The following is a 17,949-nucleotide window of genomic DNA, read 5'->3' on the forward strand; positions in this document are numbered from 1 at the left end:
GGTGACAGTGGACAGTCTTCAGCTCAAGGCTAGCACTTTATCACTTGAGCGTCAGCCCCACTTCCGGCTTTTTCTGCTTAGGTGGTGCTGAGGAATCAAACCCAGAGCCTCAGGCATGCAAGCAAGCACTCTACCACTGAGCCACTTTCCCAGCCCATTCTTGTTTTTTTCTTAGGAGTATGTGTATATGTGTTTTTTTTTTGGGGGGGGAGGAGGGGCAGTTCCTGGGAATTGAACTCAGGGCCTGGGCGCTGTCCCTGAGCTCTTTTTCTGCTCAAGGATACTGCTCTACCAGTTGGAGCCACTGTGCCACTTCTGATTTGCTGGTGGTTAATTGGAGACAAGAGTCTCACAGAGCCAGCTGCTGGTGGCTCACATCTGTAATCTTAGGTAGTCAGGAGGCTGAGATCTGAGGAAAACAGTTCAAAACCAGCCCAGCAGGAAAGTTCAGACTTTTAGACTTTTTTTTTTTTTTTTTTTTTTGGCAGGCCTGAGGCTTTAACTCTGGGCTTGGGCCTGACTCGGAGCTTCTTTTTTGCTCTAAGCTAGCCACTTGAGTCAGCACCATTTCTAGCCTTTTTTTTTTTTTTTTTTGGTAGTTGATTGAAGAGTCTCACAGAGTTTCCTGCCCTGGCTGGCTTCAAACCATGATCCTCTCAGATCTCAGCCTCCTAAGTAGCTAGGATTATAGACATGAGTCACTGGCACCTTGCTCCGAGAGACTTTTTATCTCCAATTAACCACCAGAAAACCAGAAGTGGAGCTGTGGCTAAAGTGGTAGAACACTAGCCATGAACTAAAGAGCTCAGGGATAGCACCCAGGCTCTGGGTTTAAGCCCTATTACTAACCAAAAAAAAAAAAAAAAGTCTCACAGACTTTCCTGCCTGGGCTGACATTGAACTGTGATCCTCAGAGCTCAGCCTCCTGACTGGCTAGGACTCGAAACTTACAAAAGAATTTGGTGGGGTGGGTGGGCTGGGAATGTGTCTCAGTGGTAGAGCGCTTGCCTTGCTTGCGTGAGATTCTGGGTTTGATACCTCAGCACCACATAAGCAGAAAAAGCTGGAAGTGGCGCTGTGGCTCTAATGGTAGGGTACTAGCCTTGAGCTGAAGAGCTGAGGGACAGCGCCCAGGCCCAGAGTTCAGGCCCCACGACCAACCAAAAAAAAAGCTTTTTGCTGTTGCCGAGGCCTGTCACGCGGCCACTCTTTGGTGAGCACTCCCTCCCGGGGCTCCTTTACATCACTTCCTCCTGAGTCACCGTGACAGCTGACTTGTGAGGGGCTGTCCATGGTCGGAGATGTGACAGCTGACTTGTGAGGGGCTGTCCATGGTCGGAGATGTGACAGCTGACTTGTGAGGGGCTGTCCATGGTTGGAGATGAGCAGTTCACTGCTCACAGTGCTGCCCCATTTGGGTTATTTTCAGTATGATCTCAAGCTCTGGGATGGGGGAGGCCCATCTCGTGGCGGGAGAATGGTGCTGCGTAGGGCCTGGCTGATTTCCTGTGTGGAGCAGGCAGAGCGGACAGTGGCATCATGCAGATGAGATGGCACATTTCCTCCTGACCACAGCCCCAAGTCGGTGTGGTGGCTCGTAGCTGTCATGCCAGTGATGCAGGAAGACGAGATCGGGAAGATCCTAGCTACAGGCCAGCCTGGCAGAAAGGTCACAAGACCATACTCTGGAAGCTAACACCCAGAGGAGCATGGTCCAGAGCCAGCCAAGCAGAAAAGTCCAGGAGACGCTATCTCCAACAAACAAGCAAAATGCCAGAATGGAGGCATGACTCAAGTAGAGCACCTGCTGTGAGCAAGAAAACCAAGTGAAAGTTGAAAGACTGACTTCAAGCTGCAGTGCATGCACGCATGTGCACACACACACACACACACAGCTCAAGTGGTTAGAGTAACTTTCTAGCAAGACTGAGATCCTGAGTTCAAACCTCAATATCACCAAAATAATGAATGGTGATAGAGAAAAATTACATGAATTAAGAGCACCTAGTGTTCCTGCCTTAGTTTCCAAGGATCCTGGGTCTTTTCTTAGAGAATTGTTTTTTTGGGTTTTTTTGCATTTGTGTTTTACCATGCTGGGAGTTTTGTACTTTTTTTTTTCTGTCGGTTGTGGGGCTTGAACTTAGGACCTGGAAGCATCTTTGAGTTTTTTTGCTCAAGGCTAGCTCTCTACCAGTTTGAGCCACAGCACCACTTCCAGTTTTCTGGTGGTTCATTGGAGGTAAGAGTCTCATGGGCTTTCTTGCCCAGGCTGCCTTTGAACTGAGATTCTTAGATCTCAGCCTGCTGAGTAGCTAGGATTACAGGTGTGAGCTACCAGTGCACTGAGTTTAGTACCTTTTCGAACATTCTATCACTTCCTTGGCATTGCCATCAGTCCTTTTGTTTGTTTGTTTTTGGGGTCTGGTCATGGGGCCTGAACTCTGGGCCTGGGCACTGTCCCTCAGCTCTTCAGCTCAAAGCTAGTGCTCTACCACTTGAGCCACAGTGCCAGTTCTGGCTTTTTTTCTTTTTGCTTATGTGGTGCTGAGGAATGGAACCCAGGGCCTCAGGCATGCAAGGCAAGTGCTCTACCACGGAGCCACCTTCCCAGCCCAGGTACTGCTTCCTGAGGCACTGGCTGTTTCACTGCTACAGACAAAATTCCTTTGGCCACCTGGACTAGGTACAGTGAATGCCGAGAGGCACAAACCCCGATGAACACTAAGCACTGACCAGGAGGGAGGAGACAATGGTCATTCCTACCTTTCCTCGAAATGGCTTGCTATGACAGCAAGCTTGTTGGAGCGGCTCATAAATAACTGGGAGTTCCCAGCCCAGTCCTTTTGTTTTTAAGACAGGATCTGACTAACTTTGCTTAGGATGGCCTTGAACTTCTGATCCTCATGCCTCCTCCTCCAGAGTAGCTGAAATTACAGGTGTGAACCACCATGTTTGGCACTTTGCTTCTTGGCCAGCCACAAAATACTTCCAACATGCCATCATTTCAGGGCCCCTGGGAGCCACAAAACCAAACATGGTTTTCTTAGGTCTGCCCAACACTAGTAGGGAACTGGACGTGCATCTTTTCTTCCAGGTGAACCTGGGACCGGACAAATTGGTGGTGGACCTGACAGATCCCAACCGGCCCCGCTTCACCCTGCAGGAGTTGAGGGACGTGCTGCAGGAGCGAAACCAGCTTAAGTCGCAGCTGCTGCTGCTGCAGGAAGAACTGCAGTGCTACCGGAGGTGTGCAGGGCTGCGCACTGCGCTCACGCGCCCTCATCCACTTCACGGCCTGCCATGCGCCAGGCACTGTGGGGACAGTGGAAGATGGTGACAATCTGTAGTCTAGTGGGAGAGGCATGTTATCAAGAAGGAAGTGAAGCAGGGAGCCGGTGGCTCACGCCTGTCATCCTAGCTACTCAGGAGGCTGAGATCTGAGGATCGAGGTTCAAAGCCAGCCAGAGCAGGAAAGTCCATGAAACTCTTATCTCCAATAAACCACCAGAAAACTGGAAGTGGACTATAGCTCAAGTGGTAGAGTGCTAGCCTTGAGCTGTAGAGCTGAGGGATAGCACCCAAGCCCAGAGTTCAAGCCCCACGACCAACAAAAAGAAAAAAAAAAAGGAAGTGAAACCAGATTACTGGCATAGGACTGTAATCCCAACTACTCAGGAAGTGGCCATCAGGAGGATCATGGTTTGAAGTCAGCCTGGGCCAATACCCCAGCAATACCCCATCTCAATCAGCAAATAAGGCATAGTAATCCTAGCTACTTAGGAGGCTCAGATCAGAGGGTCACAGTCTGGGTAGGAAAGTCCTAAAGGCCGTATCTCCAATTAACCAGCAAAATGCTATACTGGAGGTGTGAGCTGAGTGGAGAATGCCAGTCATGAGCAAGCACACAGTACAAGCCAGCACAAATAAAGGAGCTGGAGTACAGCTGTATACATCATAATCCCAGTTATTCAGGGGGTGTAGGTAGAAGATTGGGGTCCAAGGCTGGCCCTGGGCAAAAACTCCAAACTCTATCCACAGCATAATTAACACAAAAAGGCTGAAGGCATGGCTCAAGTGGTAGAGCACCTGACTAGCAATGACAAGGCTGTGAGTCTAAACTCAAGTAAGGGAGGGAAAAAGGGAGGGAGGGAGGGAAGGAGGAAGGTGCAGCCTACAGTACAGAGGAATTGCTCCTCGTGCCGAGGCTGGAACCTTTTAATGGAAAGGCCTACCTTCGTCCCATTTGACAAGTAGTCAGGTCCAGGTAGTTATAGAGAAACTGAGTGCTCTGAGCAGCTGGTTAATGAGCAAAGCAATGCCCTGTATTTCCAGCTTTGACTTCCCAGAGAACCAGAGAGAGAGGACCCTGTGTGAGGCCCAGGCAAGCAAGGATTCTGCTCAGCCTCTGGTGAGGGCGGCACAGCCAAGATGTTTTCTTAGCAACTGCATTTACTTGCAGGGCCACACTCAGACTGATGATGTGCGGATAAAACCTGTGAATAAAGGGAGGCCCTGTGGTAGTTCCAGGCAGCTGGCTGGGGTCTTGCTCTACCAAAGGATCCAGGTCCCAAGCCAGCAAGACTGCATGTCATCATGACTCTAGGACTCATGCCTGTAATCAATCCTAGCAGTTTAGGAGACAGATGCAGGGGATTGGGCAAAGGCAGCCCAGGGGCCAGTGGCGCACGCCTGTCATCCTAGCTACTCAGGAAGCTGAGATCTGAGGATCATGGTGCAAAGCCAACCCAGGCAGTAAAGTCCATGAGACTTATCTCCAATAAACCACCAGAAAACCAGAAATGGTGCTGTGGCTCAAATGGTAGAGCACTAACCTTGAGCTGAAGAGCTGAGGGACAGCACCCAGGCCCAGAGTTCAAGCTCCATGACTGACAAAAAAAAAACAAAACAACAGCCTGGGTAGAAAATGTTGAAAAAAAAAAAAGAAAGAAAATGTTGATTCTTATCTCCAATTAACAAGTGAAAAGCCAAAAGTTAAAGCTGTGGTTCCAGTGGTAGAGCACCAGCCTTGAGCAAAAAGGCTAAGGGACAGCGCCCAGACCCTGAGTTCCAGCCTTCGTATTATGAACACAAAATTACATCCATTTGTTTCTTTCCCCAGTGGCCTGCTCCAACCAAGAGAAGCAACAGGAGGAAGAGAAAAAGATGGTGTGGTTGGCAGATCCAGGGGTGCCAGTGGTGTCACGGAGGAGAAGACCATCATGAGGAAGCTGTAAGTCACCGCAGCCACCCTCCTGTTTAACGCTGGCTGAAGGAAGGCATGCATGGGGTGAGGAGCTGAGGGGCCTGCTGTCACAGTGCAACCTCCTATGACCTTGGGCCTGTTGCTGACTGCAGAATTGTTGTATAAAATTAGCCAAAAATGGAAGCATCTAGAATAGTGCCTGTCTCATAAAAAGTACCGCGTGATTCTTGATCCCTGGCCTGCAAGATGAACTTACATCCTGTCCCCTCTACCCAGGTTTTCTTTCCGGTCAGGGAAGCAGACCTAACCTGATGGCCATGAGCAAAGCAGCCTCCGGCTTGAGAAGACAATCAAGGCAGCTTTCAGAATCATCTCTGTTCCATGCACCCACATGAGGCTTGCATGTGTCCCCAGGAGCAGTCCGAGGAGGAAGGGGCTGGGCTCTCTGGCTTCTGGGCTGCAGAACAGGGCAAGGAACACACATGGGGCTTCCTCTTGCCTGGCCTGCGTGTGCACATGGACCTGGCCACCGCTGGTCCTGGTCTTCAGTGCGCCAGGAAGTGCGACTCACTTCCGAGTCGTGACTCCACTGGTGGTGAGCGAACAGGCCTTCACTTGACTTTCTTTACATCACTTTGTATTAAAATGATCTTTATACTTTTAGAGCTGTGTAAGAGTGGTCTCCTGGAGTTAAGGCAGCCTGTATGGCTGGTGTTTGTGTACATGCCTATAATCCTAGGACTCTATAGGCAGAGGCAGCATGGCCAGGAGTTCTAGCCCAAGCTGGGCACCAGTGACTCATGCCCGTAATCCTATCTACAAAGTATGCCCTGTTTTGTTTTTGTTCTCTTTTTTTTTGGGGGGGGGGTTGGTTGTGCGGCTTGCACTCTGGGCCAGGGAGCCGTCCCTCAGCTCTTTAGCTCAAGGCTAGCGCTTTACCTCTTGAGCCACAGCACCACTTCAGGTTTTCTGGTGGTTTATTGGAGATCAGTTTCATGGGCTTTCCTGCTGGGGCTGGCTTTGCACCATGATCCTCAGATCTCAGCCTCCTGATTAGCTAGGATTACAGGCCTGAGCCACCAGTGCCTGGCTTTGCCTGTTTTAAATAAACATTAAAAATAAATAAGGGTAAGCCGGGCGCTGGTGGCTCACGCCTGTAATCCTAGCTACTCAGGAGGCTGAGATCTGAGGATCGCGGTTCAAAGCCAGCCCGGGCAGGAGAGACCGTGAGACTCCTATCTCCAGTAAACCACCAGAAAACCGGAAGTGGCGCTGTAGCTCAAGTGGTAGAGCGCTTGCCTTGAGCTGAAGAGCTGAGGGACAGTGCCCAGGCCCAGAGTTCAGGCCCCACGACCGGACCCCCCCCCCAAAAAAAAAAAAAAAAGAAAAAGAAAAAAACAAGGAGCTCTGCCTTCTAGGGGACATGCTCCAAAACACCTGAGCAGACTCTTAGCTCTGCTTCAGTTCTCAACTTAGCCCCATGTAGCCTTGTGATCAAAAGAAAGCAACAGGCTGGGCACACTGGCTCACGCCTATAATCCTCACTACTCAGGAGGCTAAAATCTGAGGATCACAGTTCAAACCCAGCCTAGGCAGAAAGTCTGTGAGACTCTTATCTCCACTATAGTTCCAAAAAGGCCAGAAGAGGAGCCCTACTTTTTAAGGGCGGGGCTCAGTGCTCAGCACCACAGGACCCTCCCCCACACACCTTGTTTCTGCTGCCACCTTACAAAAACAAAGACACACAGGTAACCGGCCTTGCCTGGCAATAAATATTTTAATTTTTTTCATTTTTATGATGACAAATAATTTTCAAGTTTTATTTCCTTTTTTGTTTGCTTAAGTACAAAGCTAAACCACAAATGGGCACAACCAAGCCATTTCATCTCACGTTTACACACCCTCGTCAGACCTTCCTCCAGTCTGATGGCCACTGGCCAGGCTAGTGGGGTTGGGGAAGACTTCTTAGGTAGCACCGTGGTGAGGTCCAGGGTGGGGGATGGAGGACAAGGGCCACTCCTCATACCCGTCTCTATTCACATTGCTCTGGGCGCGGGGCTGGCAGGAGCCCCGGCCTGGAGCTGAGCAGTGAGAGCTGCCCTACCCGTCCAGGGAGGAGGCAGCGTGCCCCACCTGCTGTCATGCTCCGCCAACACCTGAGCTTACCCTCGATCCTGGGCCATGGCAGCAGTGGGGGCCAGGGCCCTCCGTCCCGCCTGAGCTCATGGCTTGTTCACAGGAGCCAGGGGTTCGGACAGAAGAGGGCCTCCAGAGCCAGCGGGGACTCCGCCCGGCACAAGTGGGTGGGGCATCGGGTACGTAATTTCTGGTCCCACTACAAAACTTATTTTTGATTAGAATAGAGTACCATCTCATTCTCTTCTACAAAACAAAACCAAAAAGAAAAAAGAAACCCCAAACGAAACAAAAACCGCAGCCGCTTCACTCACTGCAAGACCTATACACACCTAAGTTGTTTCCTGTGAGTTTTTGAATTTTTTTTTGTTTTTAAATTTTTATTATTATTTTTTTTTAAAATAAACTCAGTGTTCACATTTCTATAAAGAGCCCCGTGTCAGGAAGGCCCACCCAGGGCTGGGGAGCGGAGCCTCTTCCCGGGGCCTCCACCCTGACGCTCCAGGCGAGGCCTGGAGCAGCGGCCTCTGGGGAAGCGATCTGGGCCGGCCTCGCTCGCAGCCAGCAGGGTCGGTAAGCTCAAGAAAGCAGAGGGGAAGACTAGCTTACTGCGAAACCTTTTTAAAAAATATTCATACTTCAACGTGTGCCTGTCAAGACACAAGGAGAACAAGAGCTTGGAGACGTGCCATCCAGGCCGGGCCGGGGCGCTGCGGCCTGCCTGTCCCGGACAGGTGTGGGGCACGCTCGCCCCGCTTCCTAGTTCATGTCTGACTCTTCCTTCTAAAACCTGTGCCGAGTCCTGGACCGCATGCACGGGAAGCACAAACGTTCCACTTGTATGCAAAAAAGGTACAAAACAACTAGAATATAAAAGTTTTGGTAATATAAGGCCATCTGTTCAAGCCCACTCAGGAACCTGTAAACAGATATTAAATACTACAGTGAGAAGGCATCTTAATATACTTTTTTTTTTTTTAAAAAACATCTGAAGTAATCTGCTAAGATTAAATGTGTAAAAAAAATCCTTTCCCTTTGAGGGCACTTAGTCCTGCACAGGAGGGCGGTGCGGTCAGTGCTTGAGCCACGGGTAGGCCTCTATGGAGGCCTTGCTGCGGTCGCCGTAGTCGTACAGCAGCTCCTCCCCCGCCTCGATATCGCGGGAGGCCACGAGGATGAGGTGAGGCACGCCGGCGATGTCGTGCAGTTTGGTCTGGCAGTTCCCACACTTGCTGTGATTGATCAGTCTCCCCAGGCGGTTTGTCTCCCGAGTGGCGTCCACACTGTGGAAGGGAGGGAGGCGGGAGGGGATTGAGTGGGCAGAGGCCTGAGGGGGCCCACTCCCCACGGGGGCAGGGCACTCACCAGTAGGTTTTGCTCAGGTACTGGAAGTAGTACATGTAGCAGCCTGTGGAGGGGTCCTGAGCATACAGCGCCTCTCTCTTCTTGGCGTCAGTGATCTCAATGAGGTCCCCGTGGTACTCCACCACGAAGTCTCCCCGGGAGAACCGCCGGGTGGCAATCACACCCCTGCCTTTGCCATCAATAAGGTCGATCTGTCAGGAGGTAATGAGAGGGTCACCATTTTTGACCAGCTCCCTAGTACCTGTGCCTGCCAGGTTGCACCATCCCCCTGCCCAGCTCCTTCCTATTATCAAAACCCTGACCCCCAGCAGGCCTGCTGCACAGGCCTGTGCCACCACACAAGGGGTGGAGCCCTGTATGCAGAGCAGCAATGTGCGTGATGAGCTCCAGCCCATGCTCTGCACTCCCAGAGTCCTCAGCGTTTACCCCTGGGGTTTCTCCTCACGTTTATAAATAAATCAAGTCTGAGAGTGGCTGCTTGGGGGGACCCAAGTTCAAGTCCTCATGAAGGGGGGCGGGAGGATTGGTTTCTGACCCTTGGCTCCCAGTCCAGGCCCAGGTAGCTACCTCTCCTGCATGCCTTTAACATACAAACCTGTGGTACAGCAGGCACTTAGCAGGCACCAGGCCTCCGGTGCAACCAGCAACAAAGAAAGCAAAGCAAAGCACTAGGATTACAGGACTGAGGAACCACACCTGGTTCTTTTTCATTTGTTGGTGGTGGTCATGAGGCTTGAACTCTGGGCCTGGGCACTGTCCCTCAGCTCTTCAGCTCAAGGCTAGCACTCTACCCTTCAGCCACAGCACCTCTTCCAGTTTTCTGGTGGTTCATTGGAGATGAGAGTCTCAGGGACTTTCCTGCCCAGGCTGGCTTTGCACAATGATCCTCCTCAGCCTCCTGAGTAGCTAGGATTACAGGTGTGAGCCACCAGCGCCTGGCTGTTATTTTCTATTTTTAAAAGTACAAGCACGAAGCTTTCCAATGCCACTGTGAGGAACAGGGGAACCCCTGTTGGAATGCAGCTGCATCCCAAATGGCTACCGCAACGAAAGCTTTACCACAGACCAAACAGATGATGCTTAGGAAAAACCGTCTAAGCAGTGGTGACTCCAAAGTCCAAGCAGTGGACAAGGATTCCAGTGGTATGAGGCCCATTCACAGGGCGGCAGGCTGGAGGGTGGGGTGGCTGCTGGCTCATGCACAGGTCTTCATTGGGGAAGTGACAGGCTCGCTGTTAGTCAGGGATGACAACTGCACGCTGCTGGCAATGCGCCGAATGTGACTGGGGTGTATACTTTAAAAAAGGGTAAATCAGTTGGGCGCCAGCGGCTCACGCCTGTCATCCTAGCTACTCAGGAGGCTGGATCTGAGGATCGTGGTTCAAAGCCAGCCCAAGCAGGAAAATCCGTGAAACTCTTATCTCCAATAAATGACTAGAAAACCAAAACTAACCTTGAGCTGAAGGACAGTGCTCAGGCCCAGAGTTCAAGACCCACGACTGACCAAAAAAAGAATAAAAACAAGGGTAAATCATGCCCCCCTCACGCCTGGGCGCTGTCCCTGAGCTTTTTTTGCTCAAGGTTAGTGCTCTACCACTTAAGCCACAGCGCCACTTCCGGCTTTTTCTGGTTATGTGGTGCTGAGGAATGGAACCCAGGGCTTCATGCATGCTAGGCAAGCACTCTACCACTGAGCACCTTCCCAGCCCCATGGGTATTTTACAATTAAAAAAGAAAAGTTCTGTGGGACAAGCCAGTCTCCTGCCTCTGGGAGCAGCAGACAGAGGTGAGCTGGCGCGGCGGGAGCCACTGCCGGCGGGGCGGGGCGGGGCGCTGCCCTTACCTTCATGCCCTCTTCCTTCCCGCTGTCAATGAGCTCGTCTATCCGTCTCCTTTCTTCCGACTGGGAGTGGACAGGAGGGAGGGAAGGGAAGAGCAGCATCAGTGTTCATGCTCTCCACACAGAAAGGCCGCCAACAGCTCCACCAGCCCTTTCCCGGTGATGCTGAAGCCCCAAGGCCCCCCTCCCCCACCTGGGGCAGGCCATCTGTCATCTGGAGCAGGGAAGCGGTACCCACAGAGGGATCTGAGGCCTGCTAAGATCTGGATCTTTCTTTGCTTTGCTGTTCTGGTACAGGGTCTGACTGTGAAGCCCAGGCTGGCCTCAAACTTCCCACTCTCCTGCCTCAGCTTCCGCACTTCTGGGATTTTGGATCCAATGGCACCAAGGGTTGAACTCGGGGCCTTGAGATTGCTAAGCAGGCGCTCTACCTCTTGGGCTACTCCACTAACACTAGTTTAGAGTGTAAGCATCCCCCAAAGGCCGCTGTGTTAAAGACTGGGCCCCTCTCCTATGTGGTACTATTGGAAGGCAGGAGAACCTTTAAGAGCAAAAGCCTAGTGTGGGTCTTCTGGCCATTCAGACGGCACTCGGAGGGGTCAGAGGACCTCAGCCCTTCCCCTCCCCAGCCATAAGCAGCGAGCTTGCCAGCGTGCTTCCATCACGGCAAGCTGCCTTACCCAAAGCAACAGTGCCGTCGGAGCAAGAGCATGAACTAGAGCCTCAAAACCCGACACAAAAAGGCCTTTTTTCTTTATAAAATAAGGTTCTGTAAGTCAGATATCTGTCACACAGATGGAACGAGAGCACTCGGCCTTTAGATATGCTGTGCGGCCCACGTAGTGGACTTAGTTCTCAAACCTCAGCCTCTAGCCAGGCACCAGTAGCTCATACCTGTAATCCTAGGGACTTCGGAGCCTGAGATATGAGGATCAAGGTTCAGAGCCAGCCTCAGCAGACAAATCTGAGAAAGTCTTATCTTCAATTAACCAGGAAAAAAACACGAGTGCAGGAGTGACTCAAGGGGTAGAACACCAGTCTTGCTAGAAAAGCCAAGTGAGAGCTGGGCTTTTTTCTAAGCAGCTTGCCTTCTGCTACTTCAGCCAAACCTCTGGCTCTGGTTTTTGGGTGTTTAATTGGAGATAAGAGTCTCAGACTTTCCTACCCAGGCTGGCAATGAATCAGGATCCTCAGATCGCAGCTTCTAGAGTAGCTGGAGTTACAGATGTGAGCCAAAAGCACTTGGCTAGCAGTCTTGACAAGTTCAACAGGGTAACCTAAGAAGGTGGTGAGGGGAAAGGATAGAGTCCACATCTACGAGAAGTTTCTATCTTCACAACTTCTCTATAAATCTAAATCAAGAAATTAAAAGTCCAAAGAAAGCTGGGCGCCATTGTCTGTAATTCTAGCTACTTGAAGCTGAGATCTGAGAATTATAGTTCAAAGCCAACCCGAACAGGAAAGTCATGAGATTCTTCTTTCCAATGAACCACCAGAAAACAGAAAATGGCACTGTGGCTCAAAGTGGTAGAGTGCTAGCCTTGAGTGAAAGAGCTCAGGGACAGTGCTCAGGCCAATGAACAACAACAAAACCCACAAAAGAGGGCTGGGAAGGTGGCTCAGTGGTAGAGCGCTTGCCTCACATGCATGAGGCCCTGGGTTCAATTCCTCAGCACCACATAAGCAGAAAAAAACAAAGTAGCATTGTGGCTCAAGTGGTAGAGTGCTTGTCTTGAACTGAAGAGCTGAGGAACCATGCCCAGGCCCAGAGTTCAGGCCCCACAACCAACTAGATAGATAGATAGATAGATAGATAGATAGATGGATAGATAGATAGATAGATAGATAGATCACAAAAGATGTCCACTGCTATGGAAATAAAATCCAGACTTTCTCCTACCTGATGTCCCCAGGTTCTGCAGGAAACCACCCACCTCCCAGCAGGCACAATCCCTCACACCAGCCCCACCTTCCACAGCCAGCTCTCCCCGAAGCCCAGTCTGTGCCTGCCTGTCCCCTCCTTCAAGCCAGCATCTGTTTGCTCTCTCCCTTCCTTCAGGGCTGGGTCAAAGCCACTTCCGCTCCTCCTGACCTCTGCGGCTCTGGCTCCAGGCCTCGCCACTCTCAACACCTCCACCTTGTTGTGTCTACTTGGAAGTGCTGTCTAGTTAGCTGGTGCTTCTGTGGGTCTCCAGCTCTTCACCAGCCCGGCCTGCATAGAAGCATTAGGAGTCCAGGAGTCTCCTACCAAAGATGGTGCCACAGATGAGCCTTGGAGATAGCAGAAGCAGTGCATGCTGGCTGCACAATGATCCCTGGAGCACAGCGGATGCATCAATGGGAGAACCCAGTGAGGCAACTAGGGAGACGGATGTGGCCCGGAGCGGTCACACTGAGCCCAGCAGAGCCGGGCAAGGCAGTCACAGCCAGCAGCCGCAGAGCACTGCAGTGAGTGCCGAGAGGCTTGGGCATCTTTCCAAGCCCATGCTGGGCTCAGATTTTGCGGCCCAGATTCCTCCCTTCTGCCCTGGACCTGGACTTGGGTGGGGCCCTGTCCCACCTGCTGTCTTCAGACACAGCCAGGTCTCTGGAGAGTCTGGCATTTCAGTCTCAGCTTCTCTGGCACATTGTTCCGGCCAGGTAATTAAGCCAGGACTCAGAGAAGTACAGCGCTCAGCCCCAGCCAGCACATCTTGGGGCCTTCTCTGTGCAGCCATCGGCAGCAGGCAGGGCTGCACACCCTCACTGAGGGCGCTGGCCAGCAGCTCACGTAGTGCCCACTCAGTAGAGCCACCACACATGGTGGGGCCCACGTGGCTTTTGCTTGCGCTGGCTCCTGGTGTGGTAACAGGGCAAGGACTTGGGAGTCCGCAGCCAGGCTCTGCAGCAGCCCTTCCCTGGCTCACCTGCTTCAACACGTGGCAGACCTGTGCTGCAGCCTGCTGCAGCCCTCCTCCTCCTGGCCAAGAGCCCTGGCCTCTTAGTAATGAGTCAAACTGGGCCGCTCCTGCCCACCATGCCCCCAGCAGCCAGCCAGGAGGAGAGCCGGGCCTGGGGCCCTGGGCCTGCACCACCTCCCCTCTGCAGTGCTGCCACTGTCAGCAGGGTTTTTTTTTTTTTTCTTGGTCATGGGTCTTAAACTCTGGGCCTGGGCGCTGTCCCTCAGCTCTTCAGCTCAAGGCAAGTGCTCTACCACTTGAGCCACAGCGCCACTTCCAGTTTTCTGAGTGGTTTATTGGAGATCAGAGTCTCACAGGGTGTGTGTGTGGGGGGGGGGGGGGATATGTAGTTGTGGAGATGGGAGGGAAGGGACGGTAAGGGAAAAACAAAGGAGGAGGTAACAAAGCTTAATAAGAAATGTACTCATTACCTTGCTCATATTATTGTAAGCCCTCCATACATAATTTTCACAATAAAAAACATTAAAAAAAAAGTCTCACAAGAGTTTCCTGCCCAGGCTGGCTTTGAACCGCAGATCCTCAGATCTCAGCTTCCTGAGTAGCTAGGATTATAGGCGTGAGCCACTTTTGATGGGTCATGGGGCTTGAACTCTGGGCAGAACACTGTCCCTCAGCTCCTTAGCTCAAGGCTGAGTGGTTTATTGGAGATAAGAGTCTCATGGACTTTCCTGCCCTTTCCTGCCCAGGCTGGCTATGAATGGTGATCCTCAGATCTCAGCCTCCTGAGTAGCTAGGATTATAGGTGTGAGCCACTGGTGCCTGGCTTCAGCAGGGTTTTCTTTCCTTTTTGGTTTTTTTTTTTTTTGTTGGTTGTGGGCCTTGAACTCTGGGCCTGAGCGCTGTCTCTCAGCTCTTCAGCTCAAGTCTAGTGCTCTACCACTTGAGCTTTAGCACCACTTCCGGTTTTCTGGTGGTTTATTGGAGATAAAGAGTTTCACGGTCTTTCCTGCCCGGGCTGGCTTTGCACTGCAATCCTCAGATCTCAGCCTCCTGAGTAGCTAGGATTACAGGCGTGAGCCACCAGCGCCCGGCTTTCAGCAGGATTTTCTAAAAGCCCGTTCTTGGCTCAGAGAAACTACCTTTTTCTGGAAATAAAGATGAAGCAGCTTGCTGAGAAAATGGACCCTGGTTTTTTTTGTTTGTTTTTTGGTCGGCTGTGGGGCTTGAACTCTGTACCTCAGCTCTTCAGCTCAAGGCAAGCGCACTACCACTTGAGCTACAGTGCCACTTCCGGTTTTCTGGTGGTTTATTGGAGATAGGAGTCTCATGGTCTCTCCTGCCCCAGCTGGCTTTGAACCTCGATCCTCAGATCTCAGCCTCCTGAGTAGCTAGGATTACAGGTGTGAGCCACCAGCACCCGTCTTGGACCCTGGTTTTGACTAAAATCTCAGTTCAGGAAATGGAGCAGATTATACAACTGAAGGCTTACCACAGTAGGATTGAAACCGGACAGTGGAGATGCTAAAACTGCCCAGGGTACGGTGCCCTCCTTGCAGGGGAAGAATGATCCTGAGCTCCCAAGTTCAGAAGGAGTGCCGAGAAACAGGACATGGCCACATCCTGGGGCTGCAGAACAGACTGGCAATGTCCACACTCCACTGCACCAAATACTGATGCCTGTGCCCAGCTGGCCACATGCACTATTGAGACCCCCAGCTGGCAGGCCGGTCTTCCCTCCTGGGCTCCGCAGGCTCTCAACTGTAAACAGGCAGGAGCCTCAGGAAGTGATGGCACTGGGAAGCCAGTGATGGCACTGGGGAGGGACAATGGCCCCCGTGTGCCAGATGTCGGTCTTTGTGTCCTATATCTATGAAGTCATCTCTTCCTTTTGATATTTTGTCAGTCATGGGGCTTGAACTCAGGGCCTACACACTGTCCCTGAGTTCTTCAGCTCAAGGCTAGTGCTCTACTGCTCTATAACTTTGAGCCACAGCACCTCTTCCGGTTTTCTGGTGGTTAACTGGGGTTAAGTTTCAGGGAGCTGGGTGCTGGTGGCTCATGCCTGTAATCCTAGCAACTCAGGAGGCTGAGATCTGAGGATCGCTGTGGCTCAAGTGGTAGAGCTCTACTCTTGAGCTGAGGGACAGAGTTCAAGCTCCACAACCAACAGAAAAAAGAGTTTTAAATGGAGGGGGTAACAATGCTCAATAGGAAGTATACTCATTACCTTGCTGATGTAACTGTAACCCTCTGTATAGCATCTTTACAAACAAAAATAAAAAAATAAAAATAAAAAGTTTCAGGGACTTTCCTGCCAAGCTGGCTTTGAACAGCAATCCTCAAATCTCAGTCTCCTGAATAGCTAGGATTTTAAATGTGAGCCACTGGCGCCCGGCCTTTTTGATTCTTTTTGAGACAGGGTCTATGTAGTCCAGGCTGGCCTCAAACTCTTGATCTTCCTGCTTCACTCACTGAATGCTGGGATTCCTTATATGTGTGACCCCATTATTATAATTCTTTTTTTTTTTTTTTTGTCAGTCGTGTGGCTTGAACTCTGGGCCTGGGCGCTATCCCTCAGCTCTTCAGCTCAAGGCTAGTGCTCTACCACTTGAGCCACTTCTGGTTTTCTGAGTAGCTTATTGGAGCTAAGAGTCTCATGGCCTTTCCTGCCCAGGCCTGCTATGAATGGTGATCCTCAGATCTCAGCCTCCTGAGTAGCTAGGATTACAGGCATGAACCACTATGCCCGGCTCCATTACTGTAATTCTTGCAACTCCACACATATTTCCATTTTACACAGGAGGTCAGAAGCCCTGTGTGCATAGGCTGGCCAAGCCTATACTACCAGAAAGTAGCTCCCAGACTCATGTGAACTTCAGGATTTCTACTAAGACAAACCCAAACAAGAACACACAGCCTTCCCTCCAGGCCCAGGCAGTCCCAGGCTCCAAATGGCACTGCTAACACATCCTGGAAAAGCCACTGTTGCAATAGCACTTGGCTTCGATTCCAAGCCACAGATTACAAGGCTCCTTCACAGAATCATCTAAATTAAGCAAGTCTCCTAGTGACCCCTATGAAGACAGAGCAAGCTTTGTGACAACTCCTGTAGAGTGAGAAGAGCAGGCTGGAGAGGCAGAGAGCTTGACCCAAGATGACACAAAGCAGGCTGGGGATGTGCATCTCCCCTCCCCCCCACCCCCAAGATGACACAAAGCAGGCTTGGGGTGTGTGCCTCCTGCCCTCCAAGCTCCAAGGTAAACCAGGATTACCTGCAGCTCAGCCTTGCTCTTCCTCGAGCTCCTTCGAACTGGGTAGAAGTCTGTGAGTTTTCGATTCTGTTGTGTTTTTCCTTGAACTCTGGATGAGCAGGAAACAACAAGTTCAGGACTGAAGCCAAATTCACACCCAGGGGGCACCTCAGCCCCCAGGAGGATGCACCTGGTAAACATGTCACTTAAGCACCTGTCCCCCACTGGAACTTCAGTGCAGGAGAGCTCAGCTGCGTCGGGGTCGGGGGCTCATATTCAAGGCCAGGCTGCCCAGTCTCCCATTGGGAGGGGCAGGGAAGGTCAGCCTTGAACTTTGGACAAGGCTGTACTGAGACACAGACTAATAATGGCATCAAGCTGATGACTCAGGGGATCTGAGCCTTAGCCGGAAGGGAGGCTGAGAAGCCAGGGCTTAATCCCAGGGGCCAACAGGTTCAGGGGCCACAGGAACGCAGCTGCTCTGTGAGGAGGGGTCCAAGCAACTTACTTTTTCCGAGGAGCAGGTTTGCCTTTGAGAGCCTTTTTCAGGGCTTGCTTGGCAACAGCTGCATTGGTAGGATCACAGGAAGAGGGTGGAGTTTTTGGAGGTTCTGCTGCTTCGGATTTTTGGTTTGGAAAAGGTGCCAGGGGACCTCTCCTGGCATCTTTGAACTTTTGTTCCTCTGATTTCATGGTGCTTCGTATCGCGTTCCCAGCATTTCTTTTCTCTGCAGCAGCAGGTGAGAAAGGCTTATTCTCTACTCTGGATCCCAATCCCTCCCTCCCTCCCTCCTTTCCTTCCTCCCTCCCTCCTTCCCTCTCTCTTGTTGATCATGGCGCTTGAACTCAGGGCTTGGGTGCATCCCTGAGCTTTTGTGCTCAAGGTTAGAACTTTCCCACTTTGAGCCCCAGCTCCACTTCCAGTTTTGGGGTGGTTAAATGGAGCCAAGAATCTCATGGACTGAGATCTCAGCCTCCTGAGTAGCATGATCACAGGTATGAGCCGCCAGCACCCAGCCTCTGGCTCCCAATTTCTAAACATCATCTGTGCTCTACAGCAGGGTGAGAAGGGCCGTGGAGTATGAGGTAGCAGTGTCTGGGGCCGGCACAGCAGGGTGAGAAGGGCCGTGGAGTATGAGGTAGCAGTGTCTGGGGCTCTACAGCAGGGTGAGAAGGGCCGTGGAGTATGAGGTAGCAGTGTCTGGGGCCGGCACAGCAGGGTGAGAAGGGCCGTGGAGTGTGAGGTAGCGGTGT

General features: G+C 51.6%; 2 protein-coding genes across 2 annotated transcripts in view; one reads left to right on the forward strand and one right to left on the reverse strand.

Annotated features, from left to right (window-relative positions):
* The window catches only part of Rilpl2 (Rab interacting lysosomal protein-like 2), a 12,178-nt gene extending 6,312 nt beyond the window's left edge, over positions 1-5,866 (forward strand). The window contains exons 2-4 of the mRNA XM_013023171.1: positions 3,095-3,246; positions 5,120-5,230; positions 5,480-5,866. Coding sequence (XP_012878625.1) covers positions 3,095-3,246; positions 5,120-5,230; positions 5,480-5,510 — 294 coding nt within the window. The 3' untranslated portion in view covers positions 5,511-5,866. The remainder of the gene's footprint in view (positions 1-3,094; positions 3,247-5,119; positions 5,231-5,479) is intronic.
* Positions 5,867-6,971: 1,105 nt separating this feature from the next.
* Setd8 (SET domain containing (lysine methyltransferase) 8) overlaps positions 6,972-17,949 on the reverse strand; it is a 33,022-nt gene continuing 22,044 nt past the window's right edge. The window contains exons 4-8 of the mRNA XM_013023054.1: positions 17,204-17,423; positions 16,717-16,804; positions 10,548-10,607; positions 8,705-8,895; positions 6,972-8,622 (exon numbers count right to left, since the gene is read on the reverse strand). Coding sequence (XP_012878508.1) covers positions 8,412-8,622; positions 8,705-8,895; positions 10,548-10,607; positions 16,717-16,804; positions 17,204-17,423 — 770 coding nt within the window. The 3' untranslated portion in view covers positions 6,972-8,411. The remainder of the gene's footprint in view (positions 8,623-8,704; positions 8,896-10,547; positions 10,608-16,716; positions 16,805-17,203; positions 17,424-17,949) is intronic.

The sequence above is a fragment of the Dipodomys ordii genome, unplaced genomic scaffold, assembly GCF_000151885.1.
Source record: "Dipodomys ordii isolate 6190 unplaced genomic scaffold, Dord_2.0 Scaffold66, whole genome shotgun sequence".
NCBI lineage: Eukaryota > Metazoa > Chordata > Mammalia > Rodentia > Heteromyidae > Dipodomys > Dipodomys ordii.